This window comes from Garra rufa, chromosome 11 (genome assembly GCF_049309525.1).
Source record: "Garra rufa chromosome 11, GarRuf1.0, whole genome shotgun sequence".
Taxonomy (NCBI): Eukaryota; Metazoa; Chordata; class Actinopteri; order Cypriniformes; family Cyprinidae; genus Garra; species Garra rufa.
The window spans coordinates 3,415,831-3,434,925 of record NC_133371.1 but is presented as its reverse complement, the minus strand read 5'-3'; the positions used below and the strand labels follow the sequence as shown (position 1 = coordinate 3,434,925).

The window sequence follows — 19,095 nt, the reverse complement described above, 5'->3', positions numbered from 1 at the left end:
TCATCAATTGTTTAATTTTCCTCCTGTAATAAATGAATAAATAGAAAAAAAATATGCAATATGAACTGAATTGTACATTTTGAAAATGCAGCCCACATTTAATATCTTGAGATTGTTTCTTGTGAAAAATTGGATTAGTCTTAATCAGAGTTTGCTTTATTATTGTCATTATTATTATTATTATTAATTGTATCATTATTAATTTATTTTTATTTTTATTTTAAATACTGAAAAAACAGGAAGTGAGATTTCCTTTAAATTGCTTCCTGTAAATGCCACAATGAAAAACTGTTTGCTGTATGCAACTGAATTGTTTACAGACAAAAAAGTAATACATAAATTGCAAATGATTAAAGAGTAAAGGCACAGATATTAATAATCAGGTAGATTGGTCTATTTTGGAGGGCTTCTACACTGTAAAAAGTTTTTACCAGTTTCAACTTAAAAACGTAAGTTCAGCAGCTGCCTTAAAGTTTTAAGTTAAATCAACATAAAACTACTATTCATTTCAACTCATGATAATAAAATTAGTTAAATTACTTGTACTTTTTAGTTTATTCAATTTATGAGTTGAAATTACTTAAACTTTAAAGTTGACTTAACTTAAAATTTTAATGCAGCTGCTAAACTTAAGTTTTTAAGTTGAAACTGGTGAATTTTTTTTACAGTGTAAACAAACAAAAACAACCATTGTTGATCTAACTGAATTGTGTATTTTCAGTTTTCTTCGGATGACTATATTAATGACTATGAAAATATGACAGAAGGACCTTCTGACGGAATAGACTACACCTGCAACAATGAAAGTAACCCACAGCATCTGTTTCGCACCGTGTTTCAACCTCTTGTATATGGTGTGGTTTTTTTCCTGGGTCTAATAGGAAATGGCCTCCTTTTGACCGTTCTACTAAAACGGCGGAGGAACCTGCGCATCACAGAGATCTTTCTGCTACATCTGGCACTGGCTGACCTGCTCCTCCTCATCACTTTACCGTTTGCAGTTACTCAAGGGGTGGCCGGGTGGCTTTTTGGAAACTTCCTGTGCAAGCTAATAGGCCTCATTAATCGCCTGAATCTGGTGTGTGGGAGTCTGCTTTTGGCATGCATCGGCTTCGATCGCTACCTCGCCATTGTGCACGCCATCCCCAGTCTCCAGACCCGTCGGCCTAGGACTGTTCATCTCACCTGTGCACTGCTCTGGCTCCTTTGCTTATTTTTGACCATTCCCAATATGGTGTTCCTGTCTGTGGAGAAGAACAACCATACCAAGCTCTCTTGTAATTACAACAATTATGGCACCCATGCAAACAATTGGAAGTTAACCAGGCGCCTCATCGAACACCTCCTGTGCTTCTTCCTGCCTCTGGTGACCATGGTGTACTGCTACACTTCTGTAATCATCACTCTTTGCCAAAGCCAGAAAAGTCTGGAGAAACAGGGAGCAATTCGGCTGGCCCTACTGGTTACACTGGTTTTCTGCCTGTGCTGGCTACCATATAACGTCACCACTTTTATGCGTACCCTAGTGGAGGTGGGTGCTGTGTCTGAGCAGAACTGCCATGGTCGCGCCTCACTGGAACAGGCGATAATAGTGACGGAAACCATTGGCTTTTCCCACTGTTGTCTGAATCCAATCCTGTATGCCTTCATCGGGGTCCGTTTCCGAAGAGACCTCCTGCAGTTGCTAGCAAAGATGAAGTGCCTGCGTGTATGCCTGTCAGGTCTGCGCATTACAAATGTGAGCAGTGTATCTGTCTCAGAGGCTGTTACTACCACAACAAGCAGTCAGTATATCTAATGGTAGCTGAAAATTTTTGTACAGATTTTTTTTTTTTACCTTTAAATCGCCAACTATCTGTGATTTACATCTTTACCTGCACTCTGAGCCAATCACTGCAAATGACTTAAAGGGATAATTCACGCAAAAATGCAAATTTGATGTTTATCTGCTTATCCCCAGGGCATCCAAGATGTGAGGTGACTTTGTTTCTTCAGTAGAACACAAACAAAGATTTTTAACTAAAACCGGTGCAGTCTGCCAGCCATATAATGGCAGCGGACGGGCACCTTTTTACCTTTAAAAGTTAAGAAAAACATGCACAGACAAATCCAAATTACACCCTGCGACTCGTGACGATTCATTGATGTCCTAAGACACGAAACGATCGGTTTTTGCGAGAAACTGAACAGTATTTATTAGGGGTGGAACGATACATGTATTCGTTTCGAACCGAATCGGTACGGGGGTCACGGTTCGGTGCATGAATTTAAACGGAGAATACACGGTATGAAAATAAAAAAAAACTTGCCTGCAAAATAATTAATGTAATGCGGAACTACTGTTAGATACGCGGGTTCTTTAGGGACAGCTAATATTTAGCCCCGCTTTAGCTCTGAAGCTCTGATTGGCGTCGATGCAGCCGAGCTCCGCCTATGTATGCGCTCTATCAGAGCCCGTCTACATTCTCTGGCACTCTGCAATTTTTTGTCAGCTCGACGGTCCATCATTGTGGTCCAGGGATTTCCTGAACTTTGATTTGTCAAGCCCCCATTATTTTGACGCTAATAGAAGAAACAATGCATGGAGACGCATAGGCTTGGAGCTAGAGCGCAGCTGATGGTTGCTTAGAAACGGCAGACGCTTCCGGAGCGCAAGCGCCCGAGCGCTTTGTTGATCAGGAAGAAAGCGAACGGCCCCTTAGATCGCAAGTTTGGGAAAACTTTGCTTTTCCAGTCAGTTACAGTAGTACAGGCGAGAGAGTGGTGGAAAAGACGAGGACTGTGTGTTGCCGTTGTTCAGCGGTTGTTGCTGGGTATGTGAGTGGAAATACATCTAATTGCCTTCTGCATTTTTGTTTTGCTTTTCCCTCCACTGTACCGAAATCATACCGAACCGTGACGTCTGAACCGAGGTACGAACCGAACCGTGACTTCTGTGAACCGTTCCACCCCTAGTATTTATATTTTTTTTTACCTTTGATACACAGCCACGTCCAACTGTCATGGGCACGAGCTCAGCATCAGGCACGTTACATGTGTTCGACCTCTGGCGTAGCAGAACGCAAACGCCGGAAGCGATCTGTCGCGTGTACACGACACTCATTGTTTACACAGTGCACAGAGATTGTGGGTATAGCGGCTATTCAAAATGGTAATTACTTGCGCTTATCCTGATTGTTCAAACCGATTTAAAGCTAAAAGATTACATTTGCTTGCGCAAACTCATCCGGGACTGTTGACTTTTCACTGATTTCCCCTTCCGGTGTTTGTGTATACTACGCCAGAGCGCGTACACGCGTAACGTGCCTGATGCTGAGCTCGTGCTCATGAAAGTTGGACGTGGATGTGTATCAAAGGTAAAAAACAATAAAAACACTGTTCAGTTTCTCGCAAAAAAACGATCGTTTTGTGTCTTAGGACATCAATGTATCGTCACGAGCCGCAGAGTGTAATTTGGATTTGTCTGTGCATGTTTGTTTTTTTTACTTTTAAAGGTCTTGTGCCCATCCACTGCCATTATATGGCTGCCAGACTGCACCACTTTGAGTTAAAAATCTTTGTTTGTGTTCTGCTGAAGAAACAAAGTCACCTACATCTTGGATGCCCTGGGGGTAAAGCATATAAACATCAAATTTTCATTTTTGGGTGAACTATCCCTTTAATGAACATAACGTGAGCACATGAAATCATATAAATTTGTAAATTCTGTTAGTCAAAGGTTGATTTTTATAAATAAGCACCATACTTAAAATGCTGTAGTGCTTTGCATTGTGGAAATAAAAAGCGATATAATCCTATGTCTTGATTTTTTTGGTAATCTGATCATTTGTCAAAATGTTCCCTCACAAGCATCAAACGAGGTCAACACAAAGTAAGTGAACAGATTTTTTCTTCATATTTGTTATTAGATTTCTAATAAAACACAGTATACAGAACAGTTGCAAACAAGCACAAATTGCATCTTATTTACAGCAACTATATATATATATATATATATATATATATATATATATATATATTTATATATATAGATATTTATATATTACCTTCCACAACAGTTTGGTAGCCAGAATGTATTTAGAACATAGAAACCCAGAGGCTTTTTTCCTTCCGCCTTTGCAATCAAACACATTGATCTGAAATATACATATTTTACAAATATCTTAAAAAATGGCTTCAGATTTTGTTACTTAACTGTAATGACAACCCTCAATATTTTTCTTTTCACACAAAGTTAACTTCAAAACCAATGTTTTTAAGCATCTGATTGCCACAGTTAGTCAGTGGCAATAAAAACATGTCCAAATGAGAAACAGCCGATAAGAAACAAGGTTTTTACAGTTTTACAGAGAAGCCAGATTAAAAGGGCATGTTGGCCATACTTCCAGGCCCATAGCCCAATGGGCTGTCCAGTGACATGCTCCGTTGTCTGAGATTCTGGGGGCCCATCATGCCCGACTGTGAATGTGGAGGTCCCATCATAGGCCCCTGTGGGGACATGAGGGCACCCTGCTGGCCAAAGTGCTCCCCAGGAAGAGCCATGCCCCGCTGCTTAGCCTGCATCATCATTAGATTCTGCTGGGCCATAAGGTTATGAGGGTGCTGCTGTGGAGACAGCATGCCACGGTTAGGGTGGGATGGGTGTTGTAAGAGGTTATTGGCCATCATGGCCTGCTGCTGCTGATGGTGATGCTGTTGCTGGAGCTGTTGTTGTGGAGACATGCCTGTCCTGCCCATCATGTGCCCTGGGTGGCATATGGGCCCCATCCCACCTCCTGATCCCATGCCCCTGGAGCCAATCTGAGGCATGCCCATTCCTGGACGCATCCCACAATGTGAGTGTGAGGGGTGTAGGGGCAGCTGTTGCTCAGCCATCATGTTCTGTAGGTTAGCAATATGGGGGTTGGAGGAGGGGACGCTGCTGTGGGGAGGTCCAGATGAGGAGAGCTGTTTGAGAAGTTGAGCAGAAGAAGCCTGTGGAGGTAGCTGGCCCTGGTGAGGATTTTGCTGTGGCTGGGACATAGCTTCACTTTTGGGGAAGTACTGCAGGGTGCTGCTGGGCTTGTCCGCAGGAATGATACGGGAAAGATCGAACTCAGGAATGCCTGTATGTGTGGGCCTGATGACCTCACTCAGGTCTGGACCATCACCCATGGGCATGGATGGAAAAGAGTCTGGTTGGTGAGGAGGCCGCTGGTGAGACATGCCTTTGCTTAGAAGGTGCATCTGTTGGGGTGGTAAGACCTCTTCAGGGCGCTGGGGGTACTGTTGCCCCATTCCACCAATAGGGGAGTGAAGAGGACCCTGTATGCGAGGGAATCCCCCCATCTGGTTTTGGGGATGCATTGGGGAAACATTACATGGCCCTATTCCATCTGGAGGTCCCCCTCCACCTCCCATTATTGCTGAGGTCATTCCTGGCATTCCCATAGGGTTAGGGGATGGGAGCATAGGTCCAGAAGGATCGTGGGATAGCTGTGGACCTCCTTGGAGAACCATTCCCATTGGACTTTGCGGACCGCTGTGAGGTCCCATTGAACCCTGCGAGGTGAGGAGCATCTGTGTGGACTGGTGATTTCCCATGTTGCCTACTGAAAAAAAGTAATAATTTTAACTCTTTTAAACAAATAAAACACATGAAAGGTAAAATAATGTAACAGGGCATCAAGGAGAAAATTGTAAGTAATGTAGTGTAGTGTCACTTTCATGATGCAGTGTTGTGTACTGTAAAATATGTACCTGACATGTTGATTCCTGGTAGGAGGGGTCTATCAGGGAGCATCTCATCATCTGATGTGGCGATTGTCTTGATGGCGTCATGGTACAGCGGAGTGGAGCTAGGCATGGCATACTTTGACATCTGAGACATTATAAGGGATAAAGGATTTTGGGAGGGAGGGGCATCTGGTGAGGATGTGAAAGGCATGCTAGCATTGATAGAGTTGGAAGGCTGGCTGATGGGTGTTGAGTTGGAACTCCTAGGTGGCAGGGACATACCTAATATAAAGAAAAAAAACAAACAAAAAACATGTAAATCATGTAAAAGCATAAATATATACACAAAATCCTGAAAATCTGTATCAGTACCTGTTTCAGTGGAGCTGCTCCCTCCATTGCCTGCGACTTTGACACTAGGAGGGCCTCCAGGGCTAGGCATAGTCTTGGGTGAGGCATTCCAGCCAGGTGAAGCAACAGGCATGGTTGGAGATTTAAGGTGTCCTGGGGAGCCAGATGGTGAGCGAAGACCAAGAGCAGGACCCATCACCTGGGGGGACTTGATAGAGGTGGAAGAGGGTGTTCCAGCTCCAGAGGCTGTTGGTAGAGGAGGGTGAGTTGGACCACTCTGTGGTAGTTGGCTGGGTGATTTCAGGCCTGCTGCAGAGGGTGAAGGCATGAGGGGTGATGGCTCCTGACTAAGAGAGGGCGATTTGAGCTGGTGAGATGGGGGTATAGCTGGGGAACCCATTGGGTTAACACTAATGGGCAGGTCAGGAGGGTGTCGGCCACCAAGGTCTGTACCTCTTGAGCCAGTGTTCATGGGAATGTGACTAAGTCTTGAGGTGTTGCTCATGTGGGGAGGACCTGGCTGGTCTGGTCCAAACATATCAGGGCCTGGCTGCTGCATATATGAGCCATCACCTTGACTACCAGGAAAGGAGCTCTGGTTAGGGAACTGAAGAGGTCCATCTGGGCCAGGGATCATTACTTTGTTAGCACCGCCCCGGCCATTCTGTGAAGCCCTAATGCGGGAGATGTCATCAGGGCTCAACATCTCCCCAAGCGGTCCGCCCATTCCAGGACCTCCCCTCAGCTTCTGAGCCAACAACTGCTGCCCCTGTGGATTCATATTCATGTTCATATTCATACTGAGGTTACCCCCTAAATGAGAGTCAACTATGTCTCTCATTGTGGGGCCACCATCACTGCCTACTCCACCAATAGGAGAGCCCATTATAGTCCGAGAACCAGGAAAGTCCATTGGATCGCCACGGGAGGGCGGGCCTCCTCCCATTCCAGGATTGGGGAAGCCTGGTCCCCCAGTGTTATCCATCATCCTCGGTCCTCCTAGCCCTGCCTGCTGCTGTTGTCTGGACATTTGCTGCAAGTCCAATCTATGGAGTCTGCGGAACATCTCCTCCCGTGTTATGGGGCGATCCATATCACCTTGAAAGGGCTGGGGAGGTCCCCCAGGCCCCCCTGGAGGATAGCACCCATGAAATGGGCCTCCACCGCCCATGTTTGGAGGCATATCATCTAACCAACCCATGCCTGGCCTTGGAGGTCTTTGAGGCCCCAAGCCCTCCATACCTAGAACTCCTCCAGGACTTTCTGGGTAACCCCCACCTCCTGAAGGACCTCGCATCTGTCCAAGAAACCTTGGCCCTCGAGGACCCTCCTGATGCATGTCCTTTATTCGTGAATTCCCTCCCATTCCTCCCCCTAACATTGGCCCTGGCGCCCACTGTTGATCACCAGGTTTACTATGATATGGGGGTGGGGGGCCCCTGATCAGCATCGGAGGGCCCCCAGGCATTCCCATCTCTGGCATCATGCGGAAATGTTGGGGATGTTGGTGGGGATTCATCTCGTGTTGCCGCCTTTTCTCCTGGTAGTACTCTTCTTGTAGCTTCCTCCAAGCCAGCTGCTCTGGTGTTACACCGTCGGGTCCCAGAAGGGGCCCCATGTCTAACCCTGAGGGTGAGGAGAGGTGGTGGGAATGTGGTGGCATACTATGGTGTGGGCCCATCAGCGAGTCATCCAATCCAGGCCCACCAAGATTTTGTGTCTGTGAGATGATGGACTGTAATGGCTCCTCATACTTTTTCATTCCACCAACAGGGGGCATACCAGGCATACCAGCATTGTTGCTGTGGCAATTACCAGGATTTCCCCCACCATTCTCACCATCTTCCAAACCTCTACCTCCATCATTACTATTATTGTTAACATTAGTGCCATTAGGATTGCCATTAGGACCTCTTGGTTCCTCATGGCCAGCACCTGCTCCACTACGGAGAAGCAACCTCTCAATGTCTCGAAGAGTTTGTAAAGAGCGCTCACGATGTTCCAGCTGCTCCTTAGAGAGAACATCTGTGTTTACTGGGCCTCCACGTTGGCCCATTTCACTCTGACGGAGTGCAGATAATGCAGAGGGACTTGAGGAAGGAGATACACCTGCACCATGGTGAGGAATTGTGCCTGGCCTGTCCACTCCTTCTGGTCCTGAAACCCCTACAGACTGTGGGCCTGAACTTCCTTGACCCAGTGAATGAACTGCAGAACGGCTGTTGCTGTTTGATGTCCCCGCTCCTCGGTGGGTTTGGGCTGGCTCACCATCTGGATGGCCTGTGGAAGAAGGAGTACTGGTGCCTGGAAGGTGTCCTCCCACAACTCCACCGACGGAAGCTGGCCGGGGCGTACCACTTTGGGATTTGGGTGTGCCAATGGGCGGACTATGACTAGAGCTGATCTGCTCGGTTAGGGTAGAGAGTTTTCCAACGCCAGAAGACTGCTCAGACAAATACAAAAAAAGTAAGAGAGGAAGAAAGGGGTGCTGTTAATGCCACATTAGTCTCAGCTCAATACATTGCAAAAGGGCCAGATTTACTAAACAGGCCAAATTAGTGCTAGAGCACAATTCTCAAAACTCTGTGTGTGATTTACTGACAATGCGCACATTAAAGAACAGACGCAGCCAGATAATTTCCATAATAATCAGCGCAATCTACCAAAAGCAGTGCAAATTACCACCTGCATTAAAATGTTTTTTTGGGTGTTAAATAATGGTCCAAATACCAGTAATTAATGAGCACAAACATTTGCGAAACGTGTTGCGTGATTCATTTTAATACTTTCCTCCCATACATTTTGCATCTGAAAGGGAAACTCCTACAAATGCATATTCAATAAGGTCAGGAACAAAAATAACGGTGCCTTTTCAGCGCTAATTTTTCACTGTGCGCCTTTAGTAAACCAGTATTATTTTAACGCCAAAAGACGTTTGCACTGGCGCAAGCTGTTAGTAAATTTGGCCCTTAAACTGTACTGTTTCTCACCAAACAGAAACGGGAACAAAGATGTGCATTGTGATTTAAATAGCCCTTTAAACAAATACAGTGTCTCATGCCACACAGCACCTGCAAATGTGTATGTTATGATACAATTTTTCCACTCTACTTTAGTATTTTAAAAGCATACGTACATGGTTCATGATTACTTATGTCATTTTATAACTTAACATAACAAAAATATAAAGGCATGCATGTACACTATGTGTCCATATATAAAGACAGACCTGTTCCAGCTTAGTGCGAGGGACATTCTGCTGGTGATACAAGAGGATGGAGTCTGCGTGGCCATGCATCACTGCCTCTGCAGCACTGCAGGAAAAAAAAGGTTGTTAAACAAAGAAATTATGAAAAAACCTGTTTCCTATGAATTTCATAGTTCTCTATTCAGTCATGTGACAACAGCTTTTAAAAGCACACTCCTACATCTGGTAAAAGAGTGTGGTGGAAAATTGGCTGCTAAAATAATACGTGCATAAATCAACTCTTTTGTTGTGGCTTTCTCAGAAATTTCCGGCTTAAACATGACTATCAAGCTGCAGAGTCTATTGGCACTGAACAAACCGATCAGACTGACCTGTTGGCTAGGCTGGTGGTGAAGACATACACTACTTGCTGAGATGGCCGAGGATGCAGATCTGTGCGAATACCAGGTCCGTGGCCAGAACCTAATGCTGCACCTCCTGGATCACTAACATGGCCTGTGGCAGATGAACCAGAGTGGCCCTGACTAGGACACATCACATGCTCACCTGAGAGAAGAGACAAAAATCTTGTTACATAGAGTATATACACATCTTACATAGGTCACCGATATCATATGTCAGTGTTTTATTGACAAAATAATGTTTCACATTACAAACCATGGAAGCAGTGATTCATATAACTGACAATTTTACAGTGAACATACTAAGTCATTTGTAAACATGCATGCGTCCATTCATCTTTTAAGAGAAGAAGGAACGAAATGTTATTTATTATTTAAATATGAATCATAATGATTGAATTATTACCATATTAATAGCACGGATTCTTAATTGTTAGCATTTATTATAATTCTTGAAACAATAAAAATGTCAATCCAAAAACCTAGATGTTTGTTTACTACCAAAAAATCTTCCGGAAAACCACAAGGAGGAGCTAAATCCCACAGAAAACTTCCCAGAGCCTCAGTTCCATTATGAACGTCTGATGGCTTTGCATTTACGTCACAAATTTATGTGGGCAGATATGAAACACTGAAGATTTGTACAAAATAAAAAAACAAACACGCCATGTTCTGTCTCATGAATGTCACAAAATGAATGGAAATCTGGTACATTTTTGAACAGAACATACAGCACACAAGATATTAGAAAACATCCTAACATCTTTTAAATTTTGATATGACTCAAGGTTAAGGTCAAGGTTACAGAATGGGGCATTTTTCTTAAACGGCAATAGGGAGTATGTTAGGGGTGTTGTGTTGCGCTTGTGCAGGTAATGTTTCACGACACACCTTCAGTCACGTGTCTATACACAGATAAGGAAGGCTGAGCTTACTTCACAAGAGGGGACAACCGCTTTTAAAGCTCAATGTCATACCTCTAATACTATTAAATAGCAAGTTCACAGTTAAATGCCAAAAATACATTTTTAAATCATAATATTTGAATTGCTTTTTCATATACAAATGACAAACTGTAGTTTATGAATGCCCTAGAAACCATACTTAACATTATATGTGCTAGTTTAGTAATAGTAAACTCGCTGGTATAGAAAAAAGGGATATTTTACCCAAAAATGAAAATTCTCTCATCATTTACTTCTGATGTTCCTTCAAACCTGCACTTTTGCACTAAATCTTTTTTTCCTACTGTACAATGAAAGTTAATTGCGACTAAGGCTGTCAATCAGATAAACATCTCCTTTTTTGTTGCACAAAAGAAAGCCATACAGGGTTTGGATAGACATGAGTGTCTTTAAATGACAGCAAAACCTTCTTTTTGGTTGAACTATCCTTTTAGGTCACTTATTCTTTTTTTTTTTTTTCTTTTTAGCTATGAAACCAAGCCTTAATAGTATGCCTTTTCTGTGTTGGGAAGCTGTTTGGGTCAATCTCATGGGACGTTTCAGAAACATGTCCTAGTCATAAATTCACCCCAGATGTAAAAGATAAAAAACAAGAAATTATAATTTGCTGACATTTTTAATGGCAATTGAGATTTTTGACACCAGCTCAGTTGACTATATTGTAATGCGGTGGTAGTTTTGAGCACTTTGACACACTCATATCTATCGCACCGATGATACACATGACCAACAAAACCAATGAAATCAAGGTGCTGTCAGCATAGATAAACTCAGCATGTGTTAATACTCATATCTTTAATATGATGCATTATGCACTGCTGCATTTTATACATGAACCTTTATTTCTTTCAGAATGTCAGTGCCGTTCATAACCGTTACTAAACCGGCTGTTTGTGTTTCTATCCGTTTTTTGTTTGCTATGCAAACAAGTCTTCGAATGCCACTTTCTCAACTTTTCTCTAGTACACAATAAAAGCAGGTAGCGCAGGGCGCACGCACACTCCAGGATTGTGGTCACCAACTGACAGATGCACAACCATACTAGCAGACACAAACACACATTCAGAGGTAAGGCTTTGAAGATGACACTAAAGCAGTCTAGGAGAGTATAAGTGAAAAGTGCTTTAACATCCAACAGTTGGCTAAGATCTAAATAGTTTGCATTAAAAAAAAGTAGATTAGTTAGTTAATAACATACTGTTATTTTATTTAAAAGTAAAGATTATTATGCTTCTCAGACTAAAATTTTGGTAACATTAAACATTTAAAAACATTATAATGAATGCATAATGCATTATAAAAAAAAATCTTAAAGTATCTCATTAGTATTCATAAGAACAGTTTTAATGTATTATAATTTTTACTTATTTGTGGTTATAGCTTTTAAGAGTATGATTACCTCCTCATAGTTATAAAATATTATAAGTCTCATATAACTTTACTTAAAGCATACAAAGACCACTTATAAGTCATAATAATAATAATATTTCCTTAAAGAGCCATGAGATCAGGTATCAGATCAGATGAATGTGTAATATGACACATTTGTATTATATCAGTCTGATTATTTTGATGGTACCCTTTAGACAGCTTTTGATAAGTAAGAAGTCAGCTAGCAGTAATTATTAGTTGTAGTATTTTGATGGTTCCCCTAAAGACAAACTGATTCTAAGTAACTTTGCAAGTATGTGAACCTTCTACCTAGCCGAACCTTAACCTAAGTCTACTAATACTCTAAGGAGTGTTAGTTGACATGTAGTTTGAAATAAAACAAAATATAAATGTAAAAAATAAATGCAATATGATATAGTCCATCATGAATTAAGTAGATTTAATCGTCCATTGTGTGTTATAAATAATCATAATCTTAAAAGTCGTAACCTCAAATAGTCAAGTATTATAACATATTAAAATTGTTATGATTATTCATGAGATAATATAACATATTATGGGCTTTTTATAATGCATTATGCATTCATTATAATGCCTAAGAAATACAATCATAATATATTATAAATAGGGGGTTCATAGAAAGTGTTTCCAAAATTTCTTACGGTAATTCATCCTACAGTTTCAACCAATATACAAATATATATAGCCCTAACCCTAAACTCTAAATTGGGTTGCTATATGTTTTCTAACTGAATCTAATTCAAGCTAATAGAACGCATTTTTTGGTAAGTCTTGATGACCTTTTTATCTAGTTGTGTAATTATTCTTTATTTTGTGTGACAAATGCATTTATCAGTTGATTTACATTTAAACATATTCTTACTTTTTACTTTTTTCTTGTTCACTCTATGAGGTTCTCAAAAGTGGAAGTCGTCATGGTTGAGTAAACTGTTACAGTGGTGAACAGAAACTACAAAAAATATTTTTGCATTCTCATTTGCTCCAAAAGCAAAAAAAAAAAATAGTCACATTTTATTTTAAGGTCCAATTCTCAATATTAACTATGCAACTTTTTTCTCAGTAAACTCTTAATTTGCTGGTTATTAATAGTTAGGGTAGTTTTTAGTTTTGGTTTGGGGTGGATTAAGGGATATAAAATATGGTCATGCAGAATAAGGCTTTAATATGTGCTTTATAAGTACTAAAAAGCAGCCAATGTGCTAGTAATATGTATGCTAGTTAAAGAGACATGTCATGAATTACTCACCCTCATGTTTATCTTCTGAACACAAATTAAGATATTTTTGATGAAATCCGAGAGCTTTCTGACACAGAGGAGAAGAATTGTTGAATAAAGTTGTTATTTTTGTTTTCTTTTCATAATATTACAGTCGAACCACTGATGTCACATGGACCATTTTAACAAAGCCCTTACTATCTTTTTGGGCCTTGATCGGGTCAGAAACCTCTCTGATTTCATCAAAAATATCTTAATTTGTGTTCCGAAGATGAACAAAGGTCTTATGGGTTTGGAACGGCACGAGAATGAGTAGGTAATGACAGAAGTTTCATTTTTGGTTGAACTAACCCTTTAAAAGTGAGAACTGGTCCTTAAAGTGTTACTGAAAAATTGATTGATTATGTTGGCCAGAAAAGAGAAAAAGATGTCAAATTTGCTGTTAATCACTCAGCTGTTGTATTAAAAACACTCATGCAGAAGCATTAACCAATGTAAAATAATATATATTTCATTATGTTATAGTATATATATGTAGGTATGTATACAGTCAAGCCCGAAATTATTCATACCCCTGGCAAATTCTGACTTAAAATTACTTTTATTCAACTAGCAACCGGAAATGACGCAGGCTTCTCCCAAAAGATAATAAGACGGTGTACAAGAGGCGTCATTGTGGAAAAAAATATTTCTCAGCTTTTATTTACATTTGAACAAAAAGTGGCATGTCCAAAATTATTCATACCCTTTGCAAACTGTCACAGTCTATGGGAAAATCCAAAGTTCTATACCATTCCAAATAGTCCAAGCTGTAAATAAAGCATCCTAATTACCCTGATTCATTGGGAACAGCTGTTTTAATCAACTCAACAGGTAAAAAAACAGAAGCTCTCTGCTGTTGGTTTGTGGACAAAGGAGCTCACTGAGGACCTGCGGCTGCGCATTGTGGCTGCTCACAAGTCAGGAAATATTTGTGTATTCGAGACCAATATTAAAAACATTCATAACAAATTAGCTAGCCTGCTAGCTGCCTTTACCAGAAACACTTGTATTTATGAACCCTTTCACAAAAAAATACTTCCTTTTTATCTCCTTGAATAAGGTTGGTAATGTCAGATCTAACTTGCGATTTTATCACATTAACCCATTTTAATTTTGAGTGTCATTTGTAAAATCAGTGTTTACACTACTGCGTGATTTTCAGCTGAAACGTGACTAATGATTTGAAGGATGAAAATCCGCTGCAGTTTAGTTTATTTTCGAATAATATAGATCTATTTTTCTCAAGGGCTTGAAACTTTTCTCTATAATGATCGATGTTGACCTAACGTGCCACCTAGTGGACAAATCTCTCAATTAGTTTTTGTCCCATTTTGTCTTGCAAAATCGAGCTATCATCTAGTGAAGCACCCCAGTTGGTCACTGAATCTAAGCAGTTTTACATGAAATGTAACTTTATTTAAAACAATTTAAAAAAAAAAAGAATACCATGGATTTTATAACACAGCTACAATGATGGAGTCTATTTGGATTTGGCAGTATCTATTCTAGAATCTATTCTTTCTTCTGTTAGTGAGAAATAATTATTAGCCCTGTATGGTATAATGATTTCCCTTCACACATAGTGGTAAAAAAATATGGTATATAATATATAAGTATGCAGATTTTTACTATTTTTTTTATTATATCAGTAAGAAGAAAAAAAATTGTTTTTACTACATTATTATAATCTAGAATTGTGTTTTCTCTTAAATATAACAAAAAATAATTATCTATGATTTTAAATAGTTAATTTAGATATTTAAAGAAATCTTTTTTAAGATTTAAGTTTTTCAAGGCATTGCTACTTGCCAGTGTGTCCTGTCATAGCTATGCAAAATTTTGATTTTGTAACATCAGTAAACAATTTTTTGTTATAAGGTCTGGTTTTGTGATGGCTGTACTTTAAAATTAAATTAATATAATCTTAATTCAAGTGATGAAAGATTTTGAAATTCTAACGGTAAACTACTGTAAGGTCACACCTGCTTGGTATAAATGCTTGAAAATGATTTAGTTGAAAATATCCATTAGAAACTTAAAAGTAATCAAAAAGTAATCAGATGTAATCAGTTACTTTACTTTTCTAAAGTAATTGAAAAGGTACACTACTTATTACATTTTAAATAGGGTAATTTGTAATCTGTAATCTATTACATTTCCAAAGTAACCTCCCCAACACTGGTCTTAATACCTTCTGGGAGACGTCTGTGTCATTTCTAATATATAAAAAAACTTGCTGGTTGAATAAAAGTAACTTTAAGTCAGAATTTGCCAAGGGTATGAATAATTTCGGTCTTGAATGTATATATGAAAATGAGCTGTGTAAATAAGTTCAGAGCGCGCATTTGCGTATGCTGACTGTTCGCTGCCGTTTTCAAAGTACAATGCAAAAATGTGACATTGTTTCACTGAGAGCTCAGAAACGCTCAGAAACAATCAGAAACGCTAAACCCAGGAGTGTGCTTTCCTGGCGCACTATACTGACGCATAAACCCACTTGCTGGCAACCCACCAAAAAAAAAGCTTGCTAATTTAGGTTTGAAAATTCATATAAAAGTAAATATAATCATTTTATTTTTAAGTTTGCTATGAAATAATTGTATTTTTATTTCAAATAAAATAAAAGTTTATTAAGAAACTTATGTGCACCCCTGTGTGTGAAAAAACTGTGGTAACTAACTGTGGAAGTCTGTAAAAGGCACATTTTTTGTGTTAAATACATTATACATTATTCATTATTTTAATTCAGCTCAATCTTCTTGTATTTTATTTGTTTTTTTTTTTCCAATTCTGATATATGAATGTGAGCTGAATTACAACATTTAGCTTTTTTCCCCCCTGGATCAACAGCACTGTGTGTTTTTTACGACAACGGCATCGACCAGACGTTTGTGTAAACAGTCTACAGGAAGAAACATTCATTAGGGTTTATGTGAGAGCATTTATGTACAGGTTCAGACTGGCAGGCTGTACTTTATGCATGTATGTGAACTCACGGTGTGTGGCAGAAAGGGGTTTCTCATCCTCTTCCTCCGTTTCGGCCCCTGAGCACCATTCATCACCGCTGTAAGGCTGCTTTCTCTCCAGGACACACCGTCGTTTGCTGCGCATCACGCCCTCTACTGGACACCATAGAGAAGAACACAAAAGCACAACAAATGTAAACATATTTAGAATCAATTACACATGTTTACATAAGACAATATGGCTTCTATCCACACTGGTGTAACTACGCCCACAAACTCAAAATCTCAAAAAGCACATTTATAGCTGATAGTATTCTCTCATACTCCAGACACAGACTACTCCAGAAATGTTTTGGCATTTAAGTGTTATTAGAGGACACAAGGCCTCCCAAGCCTTAAAACATCCCCTAACCTTGAATACCACATAGTGAGGGAGCGAAAATGAGAGGAAGAGAAAGACGGCGTTAGGTTGTGGTGTCCTCGGCCTGCGCACGCCGTGTTGGCGGCGGGCAGAGATAAAGAGCTGACCTTTTCTGCATCCTCTTTTGTTCCCAGCAGACATCAGTTTACGTAAATGAGTGAGTCAGCTCTCTGTCTCTGGTCTACTTTCTCTTTAATCATTGGCCCTTTCCAGGTGTGGCAGTCGAGTGGTCTGAAGTGGATGGGTGACTTGCATTTCATTTGAATGTCTTTCTGTTTGCTTTTTTACTGGGTGAACAGTATTTACTAAAAAAAATACTGAGGAAAGTTTTCCTGAAAACTCTTAAAAACCAAGGTTATTATGGTTAACCAAAATCATAATTGAACTGAAAGGAGAAGAGCATTCACTCGTATGTTTACCAATAAATTACATGACTTGACAGTTGTCAATCATTGCAATTATTTAAAAATAAATCACATAATTTATAATATTTACATTTTTTTAATAATTTGTAACAATATTTACATAAACAATTGTATGTATTTATGCTTTTGAATTTTTTTAAATATTTAAAAGCATTTTTCCTTTGAATTCATTGATTAACTTGTACAAATTAATATTAGTGTATTACAAAAAAATAATATAATGAAAAAGAAAACATTTAAATAAAATATAAAAATATTTTTAAATGTTCATCATTAATACTATGATTTTATACAGTAGTATTTTTACTTAGTTTGATAGCTTAACATATTGTGTACTCATATTGTGTACTATTAATGTACTCCAATAATTAATAAGTTAACAACTTTTAAATATATATATATATATATATATATATATATATATATATATATAAATAATAACAATAATAATAAAAGCTTCTTCAGAGATACTGCAGGTTTTGTAAAGGTAAATTTAACACTTTTAAAAACCTTTTTCAGACAGGGTAGAAAAATTTAAGGAATGAATGAAAGGGGAAGTTACATCTGGCAGTGGGGTCAAAAAATTACTTATTAGTGAAAAAGTTATATTAGTGCTGTCAAATGATAAATTGCAATTAATCGCATAATTAGGATTTTTTGACATAATATATGTGTGTGTGTATTTATTATGCATTTACAAACACCACACACACACATCACGAACTTTTGAGCGGTAGTGTATATATATATATATACTACCGCTCAAAAGTTCGGGATAAACCTGAGATATTTAAATGTTTTTAAAAAGTTTCTTATGCTCATCAAGGCTGTGTTCATTTGATCAAAAATACAGAAATATTATTACGATGTAAAACAATGTTTTTCTATATTAATATACATTAAAATTGAATTTATATCTGTAATTAAAGTTTCAGAATCATTACTCCAGTCTTCAGTGTAACATGATCCTTCAAAAATCATTCTAATATGCTGATTTATTATCAGTGCTGGAAACAGTTGTGCTGCTTAATAATTTTTTGAAACCTGTGAAACCTAGAAAAGTTTTCTAACAATATACTCTACTGTTCAAAAGTTTGGAATCAGTACATTTTTATTTAATCTTTTTTTGAACGAAATTAATACTTTTATTCACCAAGGATATGTTAAATTAATAAAAAGTGATAGCATAGATTTACATTATTAGAAAATATTTATATTTTGAATAAATGCTGCTATTTTTAACTTGTTATTCATCAAAGAATCCTAAAAAAAAGAATCAAAGGTTTCCAACAAAATATTTGGCAGCACAACTGTTATCAACACTGATAATTTTAATAATAATATATCAGCATATTATAGTGATTTCTGAAGGATCATGTGACACTTAAGACTGGAGTAATGATGCAGAAAAATCTGCTTAGCATCACAGGAATAAATTATATTTTAAAGTACATTAAAATACAAATCATTATTTTATATTGTAATTACATTTTTCAATATTACTGTTTTTTTCTGTATTTTTGATCAAATAAATGCATCCTTGATGAGCACCTCTTTAAAAACATTACAAGTCTTACAGATCCCAAACTTTTGTATTACTTATATATTATATGAATATGATATGAATATAAATATATACATGTAAATATTTTCAAAATATATACTGCATGTGTGTACATTTATATATGCATAATAAATATAAACAATACACAAACATGTTATATAATAGTTCTGATAACCTGTCTGCACTAAAGCGTGCTGAGGTTGCCCCGGTTTCATCTGCTTCACCGCGTTTGCTGAAATCAGCTCTGTTCAACGCGCGGTCTGTCAACAACAAAGCTGCTATTTTATCTGATATCATTTTAGAACAAAAGCTGGACCTTGTCTGTTTAACTGAAACATGGCACAAAGAATCCGACGTCCTTCTTTTTAATGAACTAACTCCAGCTGGTTATGGATTATGTGACCTACC

General features: G+C 38.6%; 2 protein-coding genes across 4 annotated transcripts in view; one reads left to right on the top strand and one right to left on the bottom strand.

Moving 5' to 3' along the window:
• Nucleotides 1-748: 748 nt before the first annotated feature.
• cxcr5 (chemokine (C-X-C motif) receptor 5) lies at nucleotides 749-2,609 on the top strand. Its single transcript, XM_073850341.1, has one exon. The coding sequence runs from the start codon at nucleotides 758-760 to the stop codon at nucleotides 1,796-1,798; it is 1,041 nt and encodes a 346-aa protein (XP_073706442.1). The 5' UTR covers nucleotides 749-757; the 3' UTR covers nucleotides 1,799-2,609.
• Nucleotides 2,610-3,872: 1,263 nt separating this feature from the next.
• bcl9l (bcl9 like) overlaps nucleotides 3,873-19,095 on the bottom strand; it is a 69,043-nt gene continuing 53,820 nt past the window's right edge. Inside the window, exons 4-9 of one of the 3 annotated variants that reach the window (XM_073850340.1) lie at nucleotides 16,308-16,433; nucleotides 9,646-9,820; nucleotides 9,296-9,380; nucleotides 6,088-8,509; nucleotides 5,740-5,997; nucleotides 3,873-5,588 (exon numbers count right to left, since the gene is read on the bottom strand). In XM_073850340.1, the coding sequence (XP_073706441.1) occupies nucleotides 4,360-5,588; nucleotides 5,740-5,997; nucleotides 6,088-8,509; nucleotides 9,296-9,380; nucleotides 9,646-9,820; nucleotides 16,308-16,433 (4,295 nt within the window). In that variant the 3' untranslated portion in view covers nucleotides 3,873-4,359. Of the gene's footprint in view, nucleotides 5,592-5,739; nucleotides 5,998-6,087; nucleotides 8,510-9,295; nucleotides 9,381-9,645; nucleotides 9,821-16,307; nucleotides 16,434-19,095 lie in introns of all 3 variants that reach the window. The other 2 variants (XM_073850338.1, XM_073850339.1) reach the window with 2 other exon arrangements.

Coding starts and splice junctions, on each gene's coding strand:
- cxcr5 (XM_073850341.1), top strand. CDS start 758: ATGACAGAAGGACCTTCTGACGGAATAGACTACACCTGCAACAATGAA.